This window comes from Xenopus tropicalis, chromosome 2 (assembly GCF_000004195.4).
Source record: "Xenopus tropicalis strain Nigerian chromosome 2, UCB_Xtro_10.0, whole genome shotgun sequence".
NCBI classification, from domain to species: domain Eukaryota; kingdom Metazoa; phylum Chordata; class Amphibia; order Anura; family Pipidae; genus Xenopus; species Xenopus tropicalis.
In genome coordinates, this window is record NC_030678.2 from 74,928,296 (window position 1) to 74,951,554 (window position 23,259).

The following is a 23,259-nucleotide window of genomic DNA, read 5'->3' on the forward strand; positions in this document are numbered from 1 at the left end:
TAGTTTGGCAGGGAGGAAGAGTATGCAATTAGAATTAGTTAGCTGCTGTGCCGGCACAGCCCCTTCCCCCACCCCTCTCTGTTCCTATGTCTGTGGATGAAGGGGAGGGGGAGTAAATGCTCCTGATTTCTTCAATGGTGTGGGGCCCAATTGGGCGCAATCGGCCTAAGACCGGCCCTGCAGGTACCAACCCTCTGCCAACCCCCGTCACCAAACAAACTTTATTGCAGAGCAGCTATTGGCAGAAGGCGAGAGCTTCCGTATTCTGGGCGTTGTGTGTTGCTGGAAGGCTTCCTGATGACGACATCTCTGTTCTATTGACACTGAATACCTGTTGCACCTGAAAGGAAGAAATATCCTGTTACACCAGCTGGGCTACGCAAACACACAGCCATGGATAAGCTGAAGAAAGTCCTAAGTGGGCAGGATAACGAGGAGAGGAACGGGTTTGAAGAGGTAATGTGATAACTAGATTTGCCTCCCCTGGTGTTCTTTTTAATAAAGATTGCTGGCACCAGGGCCGGTCCTAGGTCCAATGGGGGCCCAGCATCACTGAAGAAATCAGGAGCATTTACTCCCCCTCCCCTTCACCCACAGACATCGGAATAGGGAGGGGACTGTGCCGGCACAGCAGCTAACTAATTCTAATTGCATACTCTTCCTCCTTGCCAAACTTCATCAGAAAAAAAGCTGTGCTCAGAATGCTGCTTACATTTAGACCAAGATAAGTATACCTTCTTCTCTACCAGAACAGGAAAGCTCCTTTGACACAGGCTGTGCGTGTGATTGGACAGTTTGCAAAGCATTAACTTTGAACCTCTCCACTCACCGTCCTAATGCACAGCCCTGTGTGACAAGAGTTCTCCCCTTCTAGTAGATAAGATAAGATATGGTATGCTTAACAGCATTTAAATTAAATAGCATTCTGTGCACAGGTTGTTGTTTTTTTAACTTGATTGTCAAGAAGAATATTGCGAGGGGAGAAAGAGAAATATAGAGGGGAAAAGAGCAGGAAAAAAAACTTCTGAGGGCTCTGGCACACAGGGAGATTAGTCGCCCGCGAACAGGGAGTTTTGCCGCGGGCGACTAATCTCCCCGTGTGCCAGAGCCCTGAGAGGAAAGGAAGAAAAGCACAGAATGCAGAGAAGAGAGAGATTAAAAACAGAAAACTACTAGAGAAGAAATCAAAATGGGGAGGAAACAGATAATGTGAGTTAGAAACTACAGCAGAATAAACAGAACAGTGGGAATGAGAAGGGAAGAGTATCCATAAACAGAAGAAAAATGCATGTAATATGTAGAAAGGGACAAAACGGACTAATTGCAATTTAGGACCTCATTAATAAAGGACCCCTGTGGAATAGTGAAAGAAAAGGATGAGCATGAAACTACAAAAGAAAAGATAAGTAAGCTGCAGCCGTTTTATCTATATGATTTAAAGCTGTGGGCCTGTGCCCTGGTTGTGCTGCTGCATTACTGCACTGGTTGTCACCGTGACAAAACTCCCTGTTCGCAGGCGACTAATCTCCCCGAGTTGCCATCACCTGCCATCCCACCGGCGAAAATGTAAGTCGCCGGTGGGATGGCACCCGTGTGCCAGAGCCCTAACCTTTTTCACTCATGAGCCAAACTCAGATGTAAAAAATGTTGTGGAGCTACACAAGTATGAAAAGGTTTTTTGGGGATGCCTATTAGGGACATTGCTTGGCTATTGGGTAGCCCCATGGGGCCTGTGGGCCTGCAGGTATATATACAGGTATGGGACCCATTATCCAGAATGTTTGGGACCTGGGGTTTTCCAGATTAGGGGTCTTTCTGTAATTTGGATCTCCTACCTTAAGGGCTCTGGCACACGGGGGAGATTAGTTGCCCGCGATAAAACTCCCTGTTCGCGGGCGACTAATCTCCCCGAGTTGCCTACCCCTGCCATCCCACCGGCGAACATGTAAGTCGCCGGCGGGATGGCAGACGCGGCGGGGCAATTTCAGGGAATCGGCAAAAAAGACTTGCGAGTCTTTTTCGGCGATTTGCGCGAAATCGCGCCGCCGCGTCTGCCATCCCGCCGGCGACTTACATGTTCGCCGGTGGGATGGCAGGGGTAGGCAACTCGGGGAGATTAGTCGCCCGCGAACAGGGAGTTAATCGCGGGCGACTAATCTCCCCCGTGTGCCAGAGCCCTAAGTCTGCTAAAAAAAAATTATTTAAACAGTAATTAAACCCAACAGGATTGTTTTCCCCCCAATAAGGATTAATTATATCTTCGTTGGGATCAAGTACAAGGTACTGTTTTTTTTGTTAGAGAGAAAGGAAACCATTCTTAAAAATGTGAATTATTTGTTTAAAATGGAGTTTATGGGAGATGGCCTTTCCATAATTCTGAACTTTCTGGATAATGGGTTTCCGTATAAGGGGTCCGATAACTTTTTCCTCTGTCTTTTTCATAGGTAATAGAGACAAGTTCACTAAGCTGGGGTACAAGAATCAAAGGCTTTATCGCTTGCTTTGTGATTGGTGTTGCTTGCTCCATTCTGGTAAGCCCTTAACTCTGCTTGTGTATGTGTTTGTATGTGTAGATGATTATACACAATATGATTCAGCAGTAATTATTACTTAACTTGCCATCTGACATGACATGAGAGGTTTCTCAATAGCAGAAACTAGTCTCACTTTGTGCGTGATACTGGTACATATGCTACTTGTTTCACATTAATCCTAGGTTGCATCTGTTGTTTATTTCTACATAAATACATAAAGCAGGGAAAATTAAGTATTGAACATGTCAACATTTTTTCAGCAAATATATTTCTAATGAGGCTATCAACATGACTATTTACACCAGATGCCGGTAGCAACCCAAGTAATCCACACATACATGTGATGTGTAAGTCATTAAGTTATGTGTAATAAAGTGGAATGACACAGGGAATAAGTATTGAACACATGAAGAAAAGGAGGTGCAAAAAGGCATGGAAAGCCAAGAAACCTGCTGAAACCTGTCAGTACTTAGAAAGCATACCTGCCCCCTATCAGTGCAAATTAATATGAGTTGGTTTGTCCTTATTGAAGGGTTGGCAATTATTGGCTGTTGCTGTAAATAGCAGCAAACTCAGAGCAGGGACTACAACCAGGGTGACAAAATGTTTAACACATTTTAGGCCAGATAAAATTTGACTTTTACTCACTTGGGAGCGGTGTAATAGAATTGTCTGACCATTGTTACATTCTTTATTGTAAGCTCTAATGAGCAGGGCCATCTTTATCTACTCTATCTGTAAATATTTGTATGAAATCTAGGGATGCACCATTCGGTTTGGTATTTGGCCAGGATTCAGCCTTTTTCGGCAGGGTTCGGATTGTCCGCGTGAACACGGAAGGGGAAAATTTTCGCTGTGCACTTTACTTACGTTTGCTCCTTCCGGATCCTAATTAGCATATGCTAATCAGGATTAGGATTCGGTTCGGTATTCAGCCACATCTCTTGGGATGGATTCAGGGGTTCAGCCAAACCAAAAAAACTGTGTTTGGTGCATCCCTAATGAAATCTGTATATAACATTTAAATATGGTTTCCAGTCTAAAAATATATGATAATGATAATTTCTTTTTTTTTTTTTTTATTTTAGGGTACTTGCCTCCTTTGGGTTCCAGGGAAGGGATTGGCACTGTTTGCAATTTTTTACACTATTGGAAATGTATCATCTCTTGGAAGGTATTTTAAGGGTTCCATTATTGTGCTTCCTAGTATACAGGTCCTTTTCAAAAAATTAGCATATTGTGATAAAGTTCATTATTTTCTGTAATGTACTGATAAACATTAGACTTTCATATATTTTAGATTCATTACACACAACTGAAGTAGTCCAAGCCTTTTCTTGTTTTAATATTGATGATTGTGGCATACAGCTCATGAAAACCCAAAATTCCTATCAAAAAATTAGCATATTTCATCCGACCAATAAAAGAAAAGTGTTTTAATACAAAAAAAGTCAGCCTTCAAATAATTATGTTCAGTTATGCACTCAATACTTGGTCGGGAATCCTTTTGCAGAAATGACTGCTTCAATGTGGCGTGGCATGGAGGCAATCAGCCTGTGGCACTGCTCAGGTGTTATGGAGGCCCAGGATGCTTCAATAGCGGCCTTAAGCTCATCCAGAGTGTTGGGTCTTGTGTCTCTCAACTTTCTCTTCACAATATCCCACAGATTCTCTATGGGGTTCAGGTCAGGAGAGTTGGCAGGCCAATTGAGCACAGTAATACCATGGTCAGTAAACCATTTACCAGTGGTTTTGGCACTGTGAGCAGGTGCCAGGTTGTGCTGAAAAATGAAATCTTCATCTCCATAAAGCTTTTCAGCAGATGGAAGCATGAAGTGCTCCAAAATCTCCTGATAGCTAGCTGCATTGACCCTGCCCTTGATAAAACACAGTGGACCAACACCAGCAGCTGACATGGCACCCCAGACCATCACTGACTGTGGGTACTTGACACTGGACTTCAGGCATTTTGGTATTTCCCTCTCCCCAGTCTTCCTCCAGACTCTGGCACCTTGATTTCCGAATGACATACTTTGGACCACTGAGCAACAGTCCAGTGCTGCTTCTCTGTAGCCCAGGTCAGGCACTTCTGCCGCTGTTTCTGGTTCAAAAGTGGCTTGACCTGGGGAATGCGGCACCTGTAGCCCATTTCCTGCACACGCCTGTACACGGTGGCTCTGGATGTTTCTACTCCAGACTCAGTCCACTGCTTCCGCAGGTCCCCCAAGGTCAGGAATCGGTCCTTCTCCACAATCTTCCTCAGGGCCCAGTCACCTCTTCTCGTTGTGCAGCGTTTTCTGCCACACTTTTTCCTTCCCACAGACTTCCCACTGAGGTGCCTTGATACAGCACTCTGGGAACAGCCTATTCGTTCAGAAATTTCTTTCTGTGTCTTACCCTCTTGCTTGAGGGTGTCAATGATGGCCTTCTGGACAGCAGTCAGGTTGGCAGTCTTACCCATGATTGCGGTTTTGAGTAATGAACCAGGCTGGGAGTTTCTAAAAGCCTCAGGAATCTTTTTAAGGTTTTTAGAGTTAATTAGTTGATTCAGATGATTAGGTTAATAGCTCGTTTAGAGAACCTTTTCATGATATGCTAATTTTTTGATAGGAATTTTGGGTTTTCATGAGCTGTATGCCACAATCATCAATATTAAAACAAGAAAAGGCTTGAACTACTTCAGTTGTGTGTAATGAATCTAAAATATATGAAAGTCTAATGTTTATCAGTACATTACAGAAAATAATGAACTTTATCACAATATGCTAATTTTTTGAAAAGGACCTGTATATTGCATATGGACGTAGTGCTTAAACTTCTTCTAGTAGTTTGATACTAAGTTTAAAGCATGGACACAAAGACTTGTAAATTAATGATCTGTGCCTCCAAAGATACCCCCAGTAGCTCCCCATATTCTTTTTTTGTTAATTCACTGCACATGCTTTGTGCTGCATCAGTTACTAAATATACTGTAACTATAGATTATAGATGTCACAATATAAGGCTGATTAGTAAATTATTGGTAAATGGCAGCTAAGAAACCAGACCATGGGGCCTGCTGTATTGTTGAAGCCCACTCCAGTCCACTAAAGTTTGCCGCCTGCTGGAAGTAAGCAAGTGGCGAGCAGGCAGCTGACCGTGCAGTTGTGTGTGTGTGGCTTTTGCATGGCTATGGGTGGGTGCCTCTGAAGTTTTTTTTTTTTTTTCAAGGGGGGCTCAGTCATCTGTAGTTGAGTGTGATTTGCATTAAATTAAATAATCAGCCCTGTAGTATAAGCTTATATGACAGACAAACCTCATTTTCTATTTGATAATTTGAGACAACTCCTAAGCTTCTCAACCATATTGAGCATGTGAGTGTCACAAAATCCAAAATGGTGACCACTGTTGTGATTGGTAATCTGTTGCTTCTGAGGCAATTGTTAATCAGAATTGCTGATTATGTCCCGACGTTACATAGTGTTGAAAAAAAGAGTCCATCAAGTTCAACCCTTCCAAGTAAAGCCAGCACACACAACCTATACTTACCAATCTATACCATCACATACATAAATTATATATACTAACATTAATACTAACTGTAGATATTAGTATCACAATAGCCTTGGATATTATGCTTGTTCAAGAAATCAACCAGGCCCTCTTAAAGGGATTAACTGAATCTGCCATTACCACATCACTAGGAAGGGCATTCCACAACCTCACTGCCCTCACCGTGAAAAACCACCTACGCTGCTTCAAATGGAATCTCCATGAAGTGATATTTGTCAAGTTTGCTAGACCTCCACGTTTTTTAGCTCACTACTTTCTCTTTTAGATACCCGCTAAAGTAACTACTTTAATTAAACTCTCTTCTCCTATATTTAGGCTCTTACAATAGTAACTCTTTCAGCTGTGTGTTCTTAGAAGTGATATTGCACAGTTTCACAACACTACTACCCAAAAAGCAAGCATTTTTGTACATTGCTGCATGCTTAATCACCTCCCATTTATCCCATCCAGTTTTACAGGAGCATATTTCTAGATATAAATTCACAGGAGCATGCTCCTTTACATTTGTGCATGCACACACTTATAAAGACATTCATAAACAAATACACCCAAACATGTAAGCCTGCTGCCACAGGACGCCTTGAGTTGCAGGTCCTCAGCTCTGTGCTTTCTGGCTAAGTAAGGCAGCTCTTTTGTAAGGTTGCTACAAAAGGAATCCAAAATTATCTTTCCCTACATTAAGGGGGTTATGTAATAACAGGCATTGTGTTTGCCCAGGAGTAGGGATGTAGCGAACCCGCGCAAAAATGTTCGCGGACTTTCGCCAAAACTCGCGAATATTCGCGAACTTTGCGAACCCCATAGACTTCAATGGGAAGGCGAACTTTAAAACCTAGAAAAGCCATTTCTGGCCAGAAAACTGATTTTAAAGTTGTTTAAAGGGTGCCACCACCTGGACAGTGGCATGCAGGAGGGGGATCAAGGGCAAAAACTTATCTGAAAAATACTTGTAAAAAAAACGCCAAAAAAAAAGCGCCAAAAAAAAAAAACGCCAAAAAATAACGCCAAAAAAAACCCGCAAGCTATTCCTATGTATATGCATAGGCGATAAAACAAAGCGAAAAAACGCGGCGGAAAAACCAAGGCGAAAAAACGCGGCGCCAAAAAAAAAAACGCGGCGAACCCAAAGTGGCGAACATCGGCAAAAGTCCGCGAATTTGCGCGAACGCGAACACCCGATGTTCACGCGAATTAGTTCGCCGGCGAACAGTTCGCTACATCTCTACCCAGGAGTAGTAATCCATAGCAACCAACCATCTTATTGGTTGCTATGGGTTACTGCTCCTGGGCAAACTTAGTGCTTTATATTACATATGGGGATTTGGATTTAAAATATATATAGCTTCCTAAAGGCTGGAAAACATGGTCCTGGCTAGCCTTCTCTGTGTATGCCTATGATAGTGCTAAAATATACATGTTAAAACTGTCTGTTTTGTCTTTTGAATATGTTTACCATGAAGAGGTCTTACTTTTAAATCAATAATACATAGTCTTATAATAAAAGATGTAAAAACTGGTTTCAGAATTCCTACTTTCTTTTCATAGCACATTCTTTCTCATGGGTCCTTTGAAGCAATTAAAAAAGATGTTTGAGATGACTCGTTTAATCGCCACAATTGTTATGTTGGTATGTATACAATGATAAACAGACTGAACAGTTGTTCGTTTAATGTAGATTGTACAAATAAAACTCAACTAGTTTGCATGATTTTTGCATTACTTTTTATTTCACTAAGGAATAGCTTAGAAAAAAAAGAATAAGAAAAATGCAACAGTGTAATTGACAAAGAGATTTGCTTGTAAATCTGCCCTGCTTTTCAAATTTGCAATACTGTTTCTGTTTCATTGATATTTTGTTCATAAAATCTTAGATCTGGTAATATTCCAAAATTTTAAACCTGCCCCGATGCATTATTTTTCAAGCACATATTATTATTATTAACATTTATTTATAAAGCAACAACATATTCCGCAGCGCTGTACAATAAGTGGGTTTCATACAGGACATACAGAGTAACATATAAAGCAATCAATAACCAGTACAAGAGGTGAAGAGAGCCCTGCCCAACAGAGCTTACAATCTACAAGGAGAAAGGGTTGAGACACAAGGTTTGGGAGCACATATAGTTTGGTTTATTCACCTCCTAAGTCTCCTTCCACAAAATCCTAACCATATTACAGTAGCAAATAATTGCTTCAAGCTTTGCAAAACACTTACTATATTCTATCAAACCCATTTTTTAACTGTGACATATTAACATGTAACTTCTTTTTCTAGCTTTGTCTGATATTAACGTTATGTGCTGCTCTATGGGTAAGTAGTAGTAGTACTATACACTATTACTGGGTATGTTCTGTCTCCTGTCTAATGTTTGCTTTAAAACTTTGGAAAATCTTTGCTTGTTATAATATATGTATTGGACGTTATTCTGACCACAGAGCTCCTCTGAATCCTCAACAGTTCAGAAAACATTTATCCCTACTATAAAGATAATTATTAATATTAGGATTAAGGCTTTAAAAAAGATAGAGGGCAAAAATGGAAACAGAAATAAGACCATAAAATGGGGTAGATTCATACACCTGTAAAGGAAAAAAAACCCTAATTTAGGGCCATGACACATACAATATTTTGTCTGCTGTTGCCATCCAGTGAAAAATAGTAGCAGACAAAACTTCCCATTTCCTTTGTCATTCCTCTTAATACTAGTGAATAGAATGTGGCAGTGTTCAATGAACATGGAGTGGTGACAGACAGATCTCAGTACCAAAACACCACCTTTCCCTTCCCCAAGTGCATCCAATAATGTGTTTCTTCATTTACTAGTAGAAAAAAAACAAGAGACAGAAAAGACCTTGCGTCCACCGCTGTTAACCACTAGATGCCAGCGATTAACAAAACTGCATGTGCCATAGTCCTTAAGATTCTTTTCCAGCTATTGCCAACAACAGAGAATTTAGCAGGAATAAGCACTTCTCTATCCATCATTGCTGTAGTTAGGCAAGTAGTGAAGAGGAACAGATAGTAATTAAAACAGCAATTACATTTACTATTACTGTGTATTGGAAAGTTGCTTAAAGTTAACATTTTATTTCACTTTGCAAAAAGTAAAAATACAATTGACAATGGACATTGCCTTTAATCATTTAATGATTGAGGAAGTTTCCTAAGATAAAAAAAGGCCTTCCCATTTTTTAAAAGATTCTTTTGAAATATGTTTAATTTCTTTGAAATAAATAACACAAAATCATTGCAATTTCTTACTTAAAATTTACTTATGTGTCACAACTTTTCTAACTCATGCACTAGTATAGCAATATATCAATAAGCAGTTTATTTTTATTCTAATATATGTGCTATAACATTTTTCTTTTTAGTGGAAGATCAAAGGGCTTGCATTATTGTTCTGTATTTTGCAGTTTTTTGCGATGGCATGGTAAGTCTGCTTCTTAGTTTGGCAAAAAACAGGATGTATACGTTAATAGGTTTAATGGGTTATGGGTTTATTTAAGATATGCTTCAGGAGCCAGAGAAATGCAGGGATTTTTCCCCATTAAAATTTTGTGTACTAGAGGCCCTAAAGTAAACCTGTACTGAGACTTGTACTCTTCATATTTTCCCCCTATATCAGGGGTCAGGAACCTTTTTGGCTGAGAGAGCCATAAACAGCACATATTTTAAAATGTAATTCCGTGAGAGCCATACAAAATGTTTGGCCGCAGATGCTGCGGTGCAAGGTAGGATGGGTCCCAAAAATGCCGGATGCGTATGCGATGCAGAGGAGGGCGTGGCCTGCGCTTGGCGAATAGAAGACCTATTCTAAGGCTTAGAACACGTCTTCTATCCGCCGAGCGCAGGGGCAAGGTAGGGTGGGTGCCAAGGATGCCGGATGCGGATGCAGTGAGGAGGAGGGCGTGGCCTGCACTTGGCCAATAGAAGACGTGTTCTAAGGCTTAGAACACGTCTTCTATCTGCCGAGCGCAGGCCACGACCCCCGTTATTTTTTTTATTAAAGATTTGGCAGCGAGCCAGATGCAGCCATCAAAAGAGCCACATCTGGCTCCCGAGCCATAGGTTCCCTACCCCTGCCCTATATGAATATTAGTGATTTCATTTACTGTTTTGTTACTTTTTGCTTCTTCCTGGACCCCTAGTGCCTAAGGGAGTTGAATTAAAAGCTAAAATGATTGTTTTTTTTAGCTTATGTAATCTTTAGATGTGTGTGTGTGTGTGTGTGTGTGTATAAACATATATATACTTTTTTTCAAATCCAATTTTGGAACTGGCCAATACTAAAACCTCCACAAAAGATTTTGCTGAATACTGAAACCCAACCTTCTAAGTGCCAGCAGAATTTTGCATTTCATTTGCACTCTGTATCTTTTGAACAGTGTGTGCTCTCTCACTTTAGGGGGCATTTCCTGGGGGAAACTTGTAGTTTACCTAGGAAAACTATACATTTTGTCAGTCACTCAGGAGAACCTGAGTTTCTAATTGTGCCTGTGTTTTTGAGACAAGATTTAAAGTTCCAAATAACTATAAAAAATGAAAAGTTGCTAATTTACATGATATAGGGATTTATACCAGAAAAATATTTCATTTTATCCACTAAAATCTAATAGATTTGGAAAGCCTTGTGTCTCTCAAATGAGCTAATACCAGATATGTATAATTTTAGGGAGATTTATAAATCTGTAGATTTGAAAACTCCACTGCTGAAATCAGCATACTTTAGATTCCAACACCAAAAAATCAGCTACTGAAAGATCAACACATTTACTGCATTTTTTTGGGGTGATGCCACAGAAATATTTTTCACCCTTAAAACCATAGTTTTTTAGAAAGTACACTGCTAAATCTAAAATAGGTAACCATGTCTTTCTACTCCAAACTATTAAGTAACAAGGCTTTTCCAAAAATACCTGAAAACCTCCTTAAGCTTCCATTCAGCATCTTATCTCCCACATATCATCAGGTACCAAGAAAAAAAAACCATCCTAAATATGATTGCCACAGTTTGATGCCCATTGTGAATTGGATTACCAAAGTAACTGGTGTTTAGAGAACCCAAAACGAAGTTAGTGTATACCAGTTGTCCTGAAGGGTCACTGCAGCTACTGAAAAATCAACACGTTTATTTTTGGTGAGGTAACGCCCAAAGAAATACTTTTACCCCACCCAAAACCATATATTTTTGGAAAGTACACATTCAGGTGAATACAAAATGAATAACCATTATTTTCTACTCCAAACCCGCAAAGCTTTCCCAAATTTCACAGTTTTGATGGAATACCTGAAAATCACCTCAAAACTTCGACTTTCCAGCATCTTATCTCCCACATAGCATTAGGTACCAAAAAAAAAAGTTTGATGACCATTGTGCATAGTATCTGGCATAGGGACCCAAAAAGTTAGTGCAAACATATTTCATGGCATATGCTTCTACAACTAAAAAAAAAACCTGATATTTTCCAAAAATACAAATTCTGCCATATATAAAATGACCAAACAGCAAAGCTAAGCTAAACTTTTTAGTTTTTATGTAATTTCGGAAAAATTTTCTCAAAGCATGCATTTTACCCCATTATATGCCCCACATTCTAAATATGAATGCCAGGGTTTAACTTTTTATGCCCAAAATGCATAGATATGTCACTATGTGACATACAATGCACCCACATGAATAAAAAGTGCATATGAATTTTCACATCTGACACCGGCTGCTGCAATATAAGCACCTAGTATGTGTATTATGTGCCATAAGACCCCTAACAGTAGGGGGACGCTAGAAAACCATATATTTTCCGAACCTAAAAGGGGTAAATATGTCTTTGTACTGCAAACTACAATGCTAAACATGGAGGTTTTATGACATTTCTGAAAATAATCACAAAGCTTGCATTTTACCCAATAATATACCCCATATTTTGTAATGTACCAGTATAAAACATCCAAAATATGAACACGAGGGTTCTACTGAACAGTTTGACATGCATAGATTTACCAAACTATATAGCATACAGAGCCACCTAAATTGATATAAAGCAGACAAAAGTTCCATTGGCAAGTAACAAAGAACAATGCGGAATGCATTAAAATCACCGAAATAACATACAAAATGTATTGCACACTGTGGTTAGCAAACACACAATGCAGTAAAAAAAAAAAAAAAAAAACAACCCACAAAACTGTGTGTCTATGTATGTGTACACTTAACAAATTGTGTTCTGTGCATGTGTGTACATGTGCAAGATTGTGCGAGTGCTGTGAATGTGTCCCTCCAATCCCCCCAAAATGTGTGTGTAAGCGTAAATGTGTGTGGTTATGAGTGTGTAATGTCACTTGTGCAAAAATGCAAGCAGGCTGAAGACACAGGATCTCCTCTACTGCAGGTACAAGTGTGATATCATGGTAAGGGATCCAGTGGGGGCAATCCGGGGAGAGGAGGAAGTGCAGGCAGCAGCAGACGCATAGCTTGTACATCTACTTCTGCCTAGGGGCCCCTGGATAATCGTGCCCAAGGGCCCACTTTTTCCCCACTTCTGCCTGTTGCCTAGGGGCTGGGAAATTAGCAGGGAGTGAAGGAGCGTCTGTAAAAGCCACTCTCTGCTCCCAGACCAAGAACTGCTACAGAACTTAGAATATACAATCGGTGACACTTTGGCCATGTTATCTTCAGAACGGAGGTTCTACCATGTGTGGCACTTAAAAGGATTAAATAATTAATACAAATTTGAGGGGAAAATTCCTTCATCTGCAAACAAAATATTTCATTCGGCCAGAGCTTTAAAGTTGGGCTTTTGTTTTCGGGGGAAAATGGACAATCATGCCACCAGAAGACACTTGTGTTTGCATCTGGTCAGTGACAGGAGTATCTTTCATTCCAGCCATTACATACAGTGGGCAGTTTTGGGGAATAACCATTCCTCCATCTGTGGAAAAAATGCTTTGTCTGCCATGGTTGAGATTTAGTTAATCCAAAAATGTGGAATTCTGAATTTGCTGCTTTCTAAGTGAATAAAAAAAAAAATAAAAAAATCTGTTTATATAATGCCTGCAGGTTTACAATACATATTTTTGTGTTTTCAGGTACAGCATTTCATTCATCCCATTTGCAAGGTAATGTGTGCTTGGTTCAGCTCACATTGAAATATCTGTAGTATATGTGTCCTTGATATCAAGTAGAATGTGAAATTCTTAGTTTACAGCACCAAATATCATAGCATTGGGAGCATGCACAGCAACCTACTCCCTGGCACACAAATTGTTAGGCGTCTGCTTTCTCTATAGTTAATCACATGCACCCATCCTTTCAGCCCCCTTTCCCCTTACTTTTCTTTTTTAACATGCAACATAAATGCAGGGAGGGGCCTAGTACAGAGAGATCACATGAGGTCTGTGGTGTTTGCTCTCCCTATAGTTAACTGTGCTGCTAAATACATTTTTTAAAAAAAAACACATATATTTGGTATATAATCATGCTGCATGCTCATTGTTTAACATTTTTTTGTTTGATTTCCCAGAGATGCTGTGAAGAAATGCTTTTCAACATGTATTTCATAAATGAGATACATATACTCTAAATGCCTTAAAGAAGATTTTAACAGCCTTATATAATTTGTCAATATTTTTTCTGTAAAAATGTATTTTATAGGATGTAATTATTTTCTAGATGTTTCTATTTTAATTTTAAATTTGGTATATTATAATAAACATTCCATAATATTTTGCCATATTTGTAAGATATTACTGTTATTTATAGAAACTTATAAGGTGTAGGAACTTGACAACCAATAAAAAAAACTAATTTTTAAACTTTAAAAAATGATGATTAATACGGCTTTTGACTACTATTTGTCCTTTACAGAGTGTCATTTGCAGCCTCTAAGTAAAAATTGTTCTAGCAAAAAAAAAAGTTAAACTTAAAGTGGTGTCACAAATGTATTAAAATCATACTGGCAATGAGCGATGTTATTAATGCATATTAATAAAGATAGACTGAATATATGTCTGTATATATGGCACAGCATTGGATATGCATTACCTTAAAAATCAACACCCTCTAGCTCAGGGATCCCCAACCTTAAATACCAGTGAGCCACATTTAAATGGAAAAAGTATTGGGGAAACAACACAAGCATGAAAAAGTTTTCTGGGGGTGCCAATAAGAGCTATAATTGGCTACTTAATAGCCTCTATGTGGACTGGCAGCCTACAGAAGGCTCCGTTTGGCATTATACTTGGTTTGTATGCAACCAAAACTTGCCTCCTTACCAGAAAGTCACAAATAAGCACCTGCTTTGAGGCCACTGGGAGCAACATCCAAAGGGTTGGGGAGCAACATGTTACTCATGAACCACTGGTTGGGGAACACTGCTCTAGCTGATGTATGAAAGGAATACCATCAGCACTGGACTGGCCTGCACCAGAGGATCTCCCAGTGGCCCTAGCCTAGGTTAATTCCCATTTCATACTTCCTCTGAAAGTGTAAGCATTTAGGGCCGTACTACATTTTGTTGTTGTGTGACCTAGATGTTAGTTTTTTCCTGTGGGCCCCAAGAGGTCCAGGCCAACTCTAAATTACATGTAAACTCCCCACAAAAAAATGTAATCGGTGAACAAATAATGAAATCCTTAAATACCTTTCTCTCCTGTTGATCAAAGGTTAATAGTAAGACTGATTCACTTTGGCTCTTGGCTTACTGAGCATGCTTTCAGGTTACGAAACATGCCCTCCAGTCTAGCAGCCAATGAAGTGATGGCACTGCTAGTTTCCATAGAAACTGCTCTAGCTGTGCAAGACTTATCAGAGTAGGTTCTTCCTTCGTAAACCTGCATTCTTCATTGCGCACATGTGCTATTTGCAGATGTAAATGTCACTGAAAATTGTGAGGGAAAATGGCCACCGGTTGAAAGATGCTGATTGTTGAAAATGTGATGGTGCTCTGAAATAGATATACAATATGCAATACAAATGGTTTTGTTGGGAGAGATGTGCCCGACACATACATATATATAGTTTACATTTAAAGATCATTTTCCCAGAATTGTACATAAACCCAACCTTGAGAAATGTAGAAAGGAAAAATCAAATGACTATAGGTCAGATTTTTAGTGATTTGTTGTATTCATTACGCCATGTATTATTTCTATATTCTGTGGCACATCTGACATTTTAACATGCAGTGGTTTTATCGTAGAGAATAGTTTCTATTTACTCTTATCCAAAATAAGTGTTCTGCCTGTGCAGATTCGGGCAGTAACTGGTGGGAAATGCTCTGTCTATGGCTTCTTTAAACTCATTTTATTGTCAAAAGTCTGTTAGAGCCCCCAGTTGTTAAATTACCTGTTTTGTCATAACCCTGGTGATACATTTTTATAGTCCATACAAAAATCTCAGTACTACGTGTATCGCGGTGGCATATTTATCAGAGTTAAAGGACAGTTTACAAGGGAACTCCACAGTACTATTTACAGGATTTTTTTAATTCTCTGGTGAACAGTTTGAGAAATATGCCCCATTGCACAAAACTTGGGCACAACTTGGGCAAATCGAGTAAAAATACCCTATGATGTGTCTTGTTTTGTATATATCCTTTCAGGTAAATTATCTTGTTGGGGTTTGGTAGGACACATTACTTTTAAGATTCCCAGTTTAAACATTTATTATGTACATAAATTTATCCTCCACACCTATAATCACAGCAAAACATATTTTCCAACACTATACTCTTTCTAATAAGCACTGGTACTTTTTTGGCCAGTGAATGGCTTAGTTTGCCCAGGAGGGGTAACCTATAGCAACCAATCAGCAGGAAAAAATTACTGGTCACCTGTTTAAAATTAAACATTTTTATGGGTTGCTATGGGTAACTCCTGGCCAAACTTAGTGCCCTTTATTACATAACCGCTAAAGACCCTTATTTAAAAAGAATCTTATGGATTCAAAGTTCCTCTAGCTGGTAGTCAAGCATAACTTGTCAGTATTAGATCCCATAATTATACATAATAACTCTTAATAATAAATAATTCTAAATGTCTATGTTGAAACCTAAAGCCATAATCAAAACACCTTAAAATAGGATTGTTTATGAACCCCTTAAATTAAGATTTATTGGCTCCTCTATGATTTTATGCAAACCATAAATCTACTTAATATTCCCTAAGAAATCAAATTTAAGTTTGCCAATTTTCACTTCAAGCCCTTGTCTATGATATAGTATCATTAGTAATTTTCTTCCAGAGTCCATACTATAGAATACTTAATATCATTTACAGGTATTTGCTTGCAGTCCAAAATGGACGAGAAATAGCTAGAATTGTATTTCCATTTCTGTACCTCAAATTTAAGAGAAAATATGATAAAATGATAATTCATACTGAATTGTAACATTTCTTTTCAATTTTTTTGTGAACAGTACAGAAATGCTTGGGACAAAAATTCAAGGAAAAATAAAACCAGAGAAAAACAAACATCAGTTTGAAAAATAAAATAAATAAAACCTCAATTTAATTGACATTAACCAGCTAAACAGCAACATTTTCCCTCATGTATGTAATATTATATAAATATAATATTATGCCAGAGTTGTCCAACTAGGATAGGTTTCTTAGCCGTGTGCTCATTGCTAGGGTAATTATTTTCTATTTTGTTAAAAACCTTGGCGCGTTGCCACTAAAATTCTCAAAACAGCTTTTAAACATTTAAACCAGTCTGGACATCCATTGGGCCTTAGATTATAAGAAAGATAAACTTGGTCTCAATATATTATGCAGCACTTAAGAACAACTGAGTTTGGCTACAAGAATATGTAAGGAATATATAATCAAATAAAAGATAAAGGCAAGTAATGGAGAATTTCCATATATATAATTCAGCTCCTTTACGTACAGATTTAATACATTTTCATTTGTTGTACAAACAAAATCCGGTGCCTATTATGTTTTACGATGTGTACTGGCTTATTGTCCATGCATAAATAGCAACAGTCATATCCACAAGATGAGTACACAGTAAAGTTTGTATAGCCAGGTTCAGAAATGTACAGGAAGTCCAGGAAATTCCAGGCAGGTCATGAACTGGAGTTTAAAATCCTTGTGAAGAACAAGCAATGCTTTACTGGTACTGTTGATAACCACCAAATGGAGAGCCTGGAGGCATTTGGGATCCATCTTCTGGGATTGGCGCAACTGTAAATAAAAACAAGCATTTATAACTGTAAAATACATATCAATTCTAAGTGAGGTAATATCAGAAAAACACCTAACATATTGTAATTTAAAATTGTGGGAGGAAGTATTGCGTTTTTATGCGGATTTCAGCTTCATGTGCCTGCACCTGAGCGTATTCCATTCATTCGGGTGCAGGCACAGGTAGGAGCGCATGGCACGTATTTTTGGCAAGCGTTTTTTGGCTTGCCGAAAATATATGCCATACACATGGTGTGGTATTAGCCTTAAAACCGCTGGGCTGATTTATGAATACAGGTGCTAAACTGCACAAATGCAGTTGCAAAAAGCAACCAATCAAGTTAAAAACTGAAAGCAAATACAGGTATGGGAAATGTTATCCAGAATGCTTGGGGTTTTCCGGATAAGGGGTCTTTCTATCATTTGGATCGCCATAGCTTAAAGCCTACTAAAAAAATAATTTAAACATTAAACCTAGCAGAATTTTTTTGCCTCGATAAAGGATTAATTAACTCTCATTTGGGATCAAGCACAAGGTACTGTTTTATTATTACAGATAAAAAGGAAATCATTTTTTAAAACTTGAATTATTTGATTGTCTATGGGAGACAGCCTTCACATTATTTGTAGCATTTCGAGAAAATGAATCTCAAACCTGTAGCCTATTGGTTGCTATTAGGAATTTACACTTTTGGCAGTTAGCAACTGTGTTAGTAAATGAGCCCACTGTTATAATAGCTGGTTGTATTGAGTATTCAGGTGGGTAAATATGCACGGGGGGCCCGAAACCAGACGTGATTTCCTAAACTCAAAAGGCAAATAGGCAACTTGCATCATTCCCTAGGCAGAGTTTAATGGCAGCCCGCTTTTAGCTTACTAAATTTTTTCATTGACTGGGTAATAATAAAAAAAATTGCTAACCAATAAGTACCTGATCAACTGGGCCACACAGAAAATGTACTTACCATTTGTGAATTGTGAAGAGGCAAATCGAGTTATACAAATACCAGCCCCTTCTATCAGGGCCAAAAGTATTCCTCCCATTGCAGCAGATCCCACCATAGCAACTGCGCCATCTGAAAACATGAAAATGAAAGTTTAACTTAGAATGAATTCAGTATGGTGTAGCCACTAATATTTAAAGACCATTACAATTGGTTTGGTTTTATGTGACTTTCTATCCTGCCTTGCTTTATCCTGAAACTGATTTATGAGACTACTGTACATATAGATTATATTCAGATACAATTAGTAGTTGGTTTTTTATTTTTTTTGTTTTTAAATATATCTTTTCTTAAGCACTCCAGTATGGAATTTCAACCTCTATCTGGTTGCTAGAATCCAATGTACATTAAGGGGCCTGAACAGAAAGATAATTATCAAAAAATAACAAAACTGTAGCCATGAAGAGCAAGAGTTTTTTTAGGTGCCAAGTTCCCCCATTTCAAAGCTGGAAAGAGGCAGACGGTGGCTAACAATTAAAAAAAATCTATTTAAAAAAATCAAGACCAACTACAATCTTTCTAAGAATAGGGCATTCTATGACACAATAAAGTTAAAATATTGTTATAGAACCATTTATTTGTACACTAAAAGTGCTTCCTTGTTTTTATCTCTTCTGTTCTCACAGATACATCTGGCACAGACATTTCAAAAGGAAGCTAATCTTGTCATATCTTGTGCGATGTGCTTCAGTCAAAGTGTATTTCTAGTATCACTGCCATAACTTTAGGACTTCTGCTTATTATTGATGATCCTAAGATATTTAATAAACCAGTACTTACTTCTGGCAGCCAGGATAGCTCCTGTTAAAGCCCCACTAGTAATGGAATTCCATGGATCCTCCTTTCCACGCATCTTTACCATGCTGCAGTCTATCATAGAAAACAGCCCACCCCACACTGCAAAGCTCCCTGAGAAACAAATGAAGATTTACCATAATGTAAGACTATGTAAAAAAAAAAAAAAAATCCAGCTCTGAACCCATCAATAATCATGTAAATTAAGTGTACTGCTAAACCATGTGCCAACAACCTGCTATTTCAGTTCAGATAACATTACAATGAAATACATTCAATTAGGTTCCAAACAAAGTTCTATAATGTATCTTTAGGGCTCTGGCACACGGGGAAGATTAGTCGCTGCACGACAAATCTCCCTTGTTGCGGGTGACTAATCTCCGCGAAATGCCATCCCACGGGCTAGAATATAAATCGCCGGTGGGATGGCATATGCAGTGCCAAAATTGCCGAAGTTTCCTCTCAAGGCAACGTCAGCAATTTTGGCAAATCTCTGCGCCACATATGCCATCCCACCGGTGATTTACATTCTAGCCGGTGGGATGGCATTTCGGGGAGATTAGTCGCCCGCGCTGTGACTAATCTCCCCATCTGTCACAGCCCTTAGAATGAGCAAAGTGAAATTCCCTTGACCCCGCCTACATTAGATATGAAGCACAATGGTTTACATCCTAGACCAGCTTGTTAAAAATATCCATCACACAACTGTCTACACAGTCCCCAACACAGTTTACCACAATAGCATATATAGAGTGCATTTAAGGGCAAAATATTAGCCCACTGTTTTAGTTAAAAGCAATCATCATCAAATAAAAACACAAGGTACAATGCAAGCTGAGAAAAAACAACCCATTGTTATCTGACTAATGAATGAATGAAACGCCAACTGACACTTACCTCCTAACTGTGGAGCTCGTGTTCGGATTGAAATAAGACTACCCTTAAAGCGATGCTTTAAACCCTGAAATGAAAAAAAGTTGGTCAGACAGCTGCTGAAATTCCACACTGGAGAGCTGTTAAAGGAACAGTAACACTAAAAAATGAAAGAGCTTTAAAGTAATAAAAATATAATGCACTGTTGCCCTGCACTGGTAAAACTGGTGTGTTTGCTACAGTAACACTACTATAATATAAGCTGCTGTGTAGCCACGGGGGCAGCCATTCAAGCTGGAAAAAAGGAGAAAAGGCACAGGTTAAATAGCAGATAACAGATAAGTTCTGTAGAATACAATAGTGTTTTATCTGTTATCTGCTATGTGCCTGTGCCTTTTCTCCTTTGAATGGCTGCCTCCATGGCTACATAGCAGCTTATTTATATAAATTATAGTAGACTTTCTGAAGTAAACACACAACTTTTACCAGTGCAGGGCAGCAGCACATTATATTTTAGTTACTTTTATACACTTTCATTTTTTGGTGTTACTGTTCCTTTAAATAAAGGCTGGCTTTTTTGTTCAAGTTCGCTCTCAGGTAACTCGGGCCAGTGCAGTTTTCTGCTAACAAGAGCACCAGCCTGGGGTTTCAGTTAAGTGATTACAATCACTGGGGGGGTTTTGTCTTTAAGGTCCCCATACACGGGCCGATAGTAACTGCCGATATCGGTCCCTTGGACCGATTCGGCAGCTAATCGGCCGGTGTATGGGCACTCCTGACCGATATCTGGCCTGAAATCGGCCAGATCTCGACCGGGCAGGTTAGAAAATCTAGCCGGATGGGGGACTGCATCGGCTCGTTAATGCAGTCCCTGGACCGACTTTGCCTATGCCCGTCATTATAATTCGATCGTTTGGCCCCAGGGCCAAACCATCGGATTACCCTGGATTCTCCCGATAACGCCCACCCGTAGGTGGGGGATATCGGGAGAAGATCTGCTCGCTTGGCGACATCGGCCAGTGTATGGGGACCTTAAGTATACCTCTCCTTCTCCTTTGAAAGGTAGGTGATGTATTCAAGGATCCAAACAAACATTTTTCAAGGCTATTGCACATGCAGTGCACATTTTGTGTCAGTGATCAAAGTGATGTGTGTGCTACAGCAAATATTTCTGAGATTAGAAACAATCATGATTAATACACTTTACCTGAGGAGAGTTCCTGAATCCCTTGATAGCCTGAAATATGCCACCTCCTATCATTCCCATAGTGAACGCCCCTCCACAGTCATCTACAATCCTCCATGGACTGTTAAAAAATATAAATAAATAAATATGCAAGTATTGGAAAAAGGCAATTCTTAACAGCCAATACTACCTTCTGTTTTCTCATTCTATCCACAGCAATCACTTTTAAATTCACTAGTAGAAATAAGCCATGAAAACAACCGGCAGTTGAAATCTCACACTCATACAGACCACTATAAGCTTCCTATGTTTTGCGGGTTTTACTCATCAGGTCAGTGTAAGTGCGTGGAGGTAGGAATTTTTTTTCTCTAATTCCTTTTCATCTATGTTCACGAAAAAAATTACTTTTTGTAAGCGCATTTTAAACCTGTGTGCACATTTTTAAAAAAGGTGTGCTCAGGTTAGAATGTATATGTGTTTGATGATATGATATGTTTTCATCCAAAATTCTTTGTGCCCAACACAATTTGTTGTGTGCATTGGTCTTAATATTTGTGTGGGTGCATGAGTGTACACCTTAGAGGGAACATTGCACACAGGTAAATGTCCCTGACAGAAGCAAGAGGTAAGTCTGCCAGTCAGCTGTTTAACATAAACTAATCAGCTTAAAAGAAATAGGCATTTTTATTCATACAGCCAGGACAGCCTGCCTTAGAAACAGAAGAGTAACCAAGTCTTAAAAAGCATTCCACTCTGGAAACCAAATGGATACACCTAGGGTATTGACGAACTGTAATGGGACAGTAGTATTAGTCTGACTCTTTAACCTGATGAACACTTGTTGGCGAAGAGTAAAAACAGCAGAGGCGCAAGTTTTGGGTCGGGGGAACAGTAAGAAACACTATCGTGCCTGCTTAATTGCCTATTACTTTGCTTTCGGTGGGAAAGTCGAGTCGCTGACTTACCACGGCTCCCGTGTGTACTCCTCCATGGCACCGGCGAAGGTCGAAAGAAGGCGATGCAGGAAGTGAAGAAAACACGTGATTGTTGCATCACGCTGCCCATTCGTCGCGGCAGGCTGTGACGTATTAGGAGCGCCGCGACCTTGCACTGTATCTATGGATACTGGCAGTTGTCAAATTGGAGTCGCCGATATGGAAGCAGGTAGCCATATTATTGGTTGTCCCCCGTACGTCACGTCAGCTAACTCCGTGTCATTTAGGTTATAATGATCCAGTCCAGGATTTTGTAGCTCATAAAGATTCTGTTTTCTAAATGTCAACACAAGTCTAAAAATGCTTTGAACAGTTATGACATTGGATAATTAGTAGCCGACATATTTGTGCCACCTTTTAAAACGAAGCTGTCCTTCTACACAAATTCTCTTGGGAGTGTCCCAGCAGGTCTTCAAACTTATGATCTGTTTACCAACTTACTAAACTGAAGATCAGAAACAAAAACTGGCTGCTTTTTAAATATATAATGTGCCATTCCAACCATTTACGTTTCTGAATTATGCTGATTACATTGCGTTCATTAACCCGTTTTAAAAAAGAAAGGAGAAGAAATTCTCTCATGCAGTTGGTTGGCTTTTAGAACTAGGAATATTTTCAGAGACAAAATTGTAAGCTCTATGGGGCAGGGATCTTTTTGAACACTTAGCTTAATGCAGCTATACTTTGTATTTATTATTGCACTGACCCCTGCCATGCCTCCCAAGAATTTGAAAACGGAAAGAGGGGCAAATATAAATGTTGCATGCAGCGCGGTAATTTTGTTTTACTATGACCATTTTTGCGCCCACGCCCCCTAAATCCCACTCCCATTTGACAAAATTTGGCAGGTTATTTAAAGTTTAAACACATTTCTGGGGGTTTTGGGGTCCTGTTTTATGTGTTATTACAGTTTTGCTGAAAAAGTTGAAATTGCCCTTTAGGCTAATGTCACCCCAGGCGTAGGGCATATATTTTCAGCAAACGGAAAAACACTTGCCGAAAATACCGCCATCCACCTCCTACCTGTGCCTACACCCGAATGAATGAGATACGCTTGGGTGCAGGCACATGTAGCCGATATCTGCACAAAAACGTGAGAGAATGCAAAGTCTGGCGTTTTTATGCATAT

At 39.2% G+C, this 23,259-nt stretch overlaps 2 protein-coding genes across 2 annotated transcripts; one reads left to right on the forward strand and one right to left on the reverse strand.

Moving 5' to 3' along the window:
- The first annotated feature begins 300 nt into the window (after nt 1-300).
- On the forward strand, nt 301-13,912 carry sft2d2 (SFT2 domain containing 2). Its single transcript, NM_001016405.2, has 8 exons — nt 301-456; nt 2,445-2,531; nt 3,623-3,708; nt 7,632-7,713; nt 8,365-8,400; nt 9,465-9,523; nt 13,177-13,206; nt 13,611-13,912. Exons 1-8 carry the CDS (start codon nt 394-396, stop codon nt 13,648-13,650), a joined length of 483 nt encoding a protein of 160 aa, NP_001016405.1. The 5' UTR covers nt 301-393; the 3' UTR covers nt 13,651-13,912.
- Nucleotides 13,913-16,566: 2,654 nt separating this feature from the next.
- Nucleotides 16,567-22,129, reverse strand: timm17a (translocase of inner mitochondrial membrane 17A). Its single transcript, NM_001011183.2, has 6 exons — nt 22,101-22,129; nt 21,157-21,256; nt 19,974-20,037; nt 19,062-19,190; nt 18,243-18,353; nt 16,567-17,277 (listed from the first exon to the last, which is right to left on the reverse strand). Exons 1-6 carry the CDS (start codon nt 22,124-22,126, stop codon nt 17,204-17,206), a joined length of 504 nt encoding a protein of 167 aa, NP_001011183.1. The 5' UTR covers nt 22,127-22,129; the 3' UTR covers nt 16,567-17,203.
- Nucleotides 22,130-23,259: the final 1,130 nt, after the last annotated feature.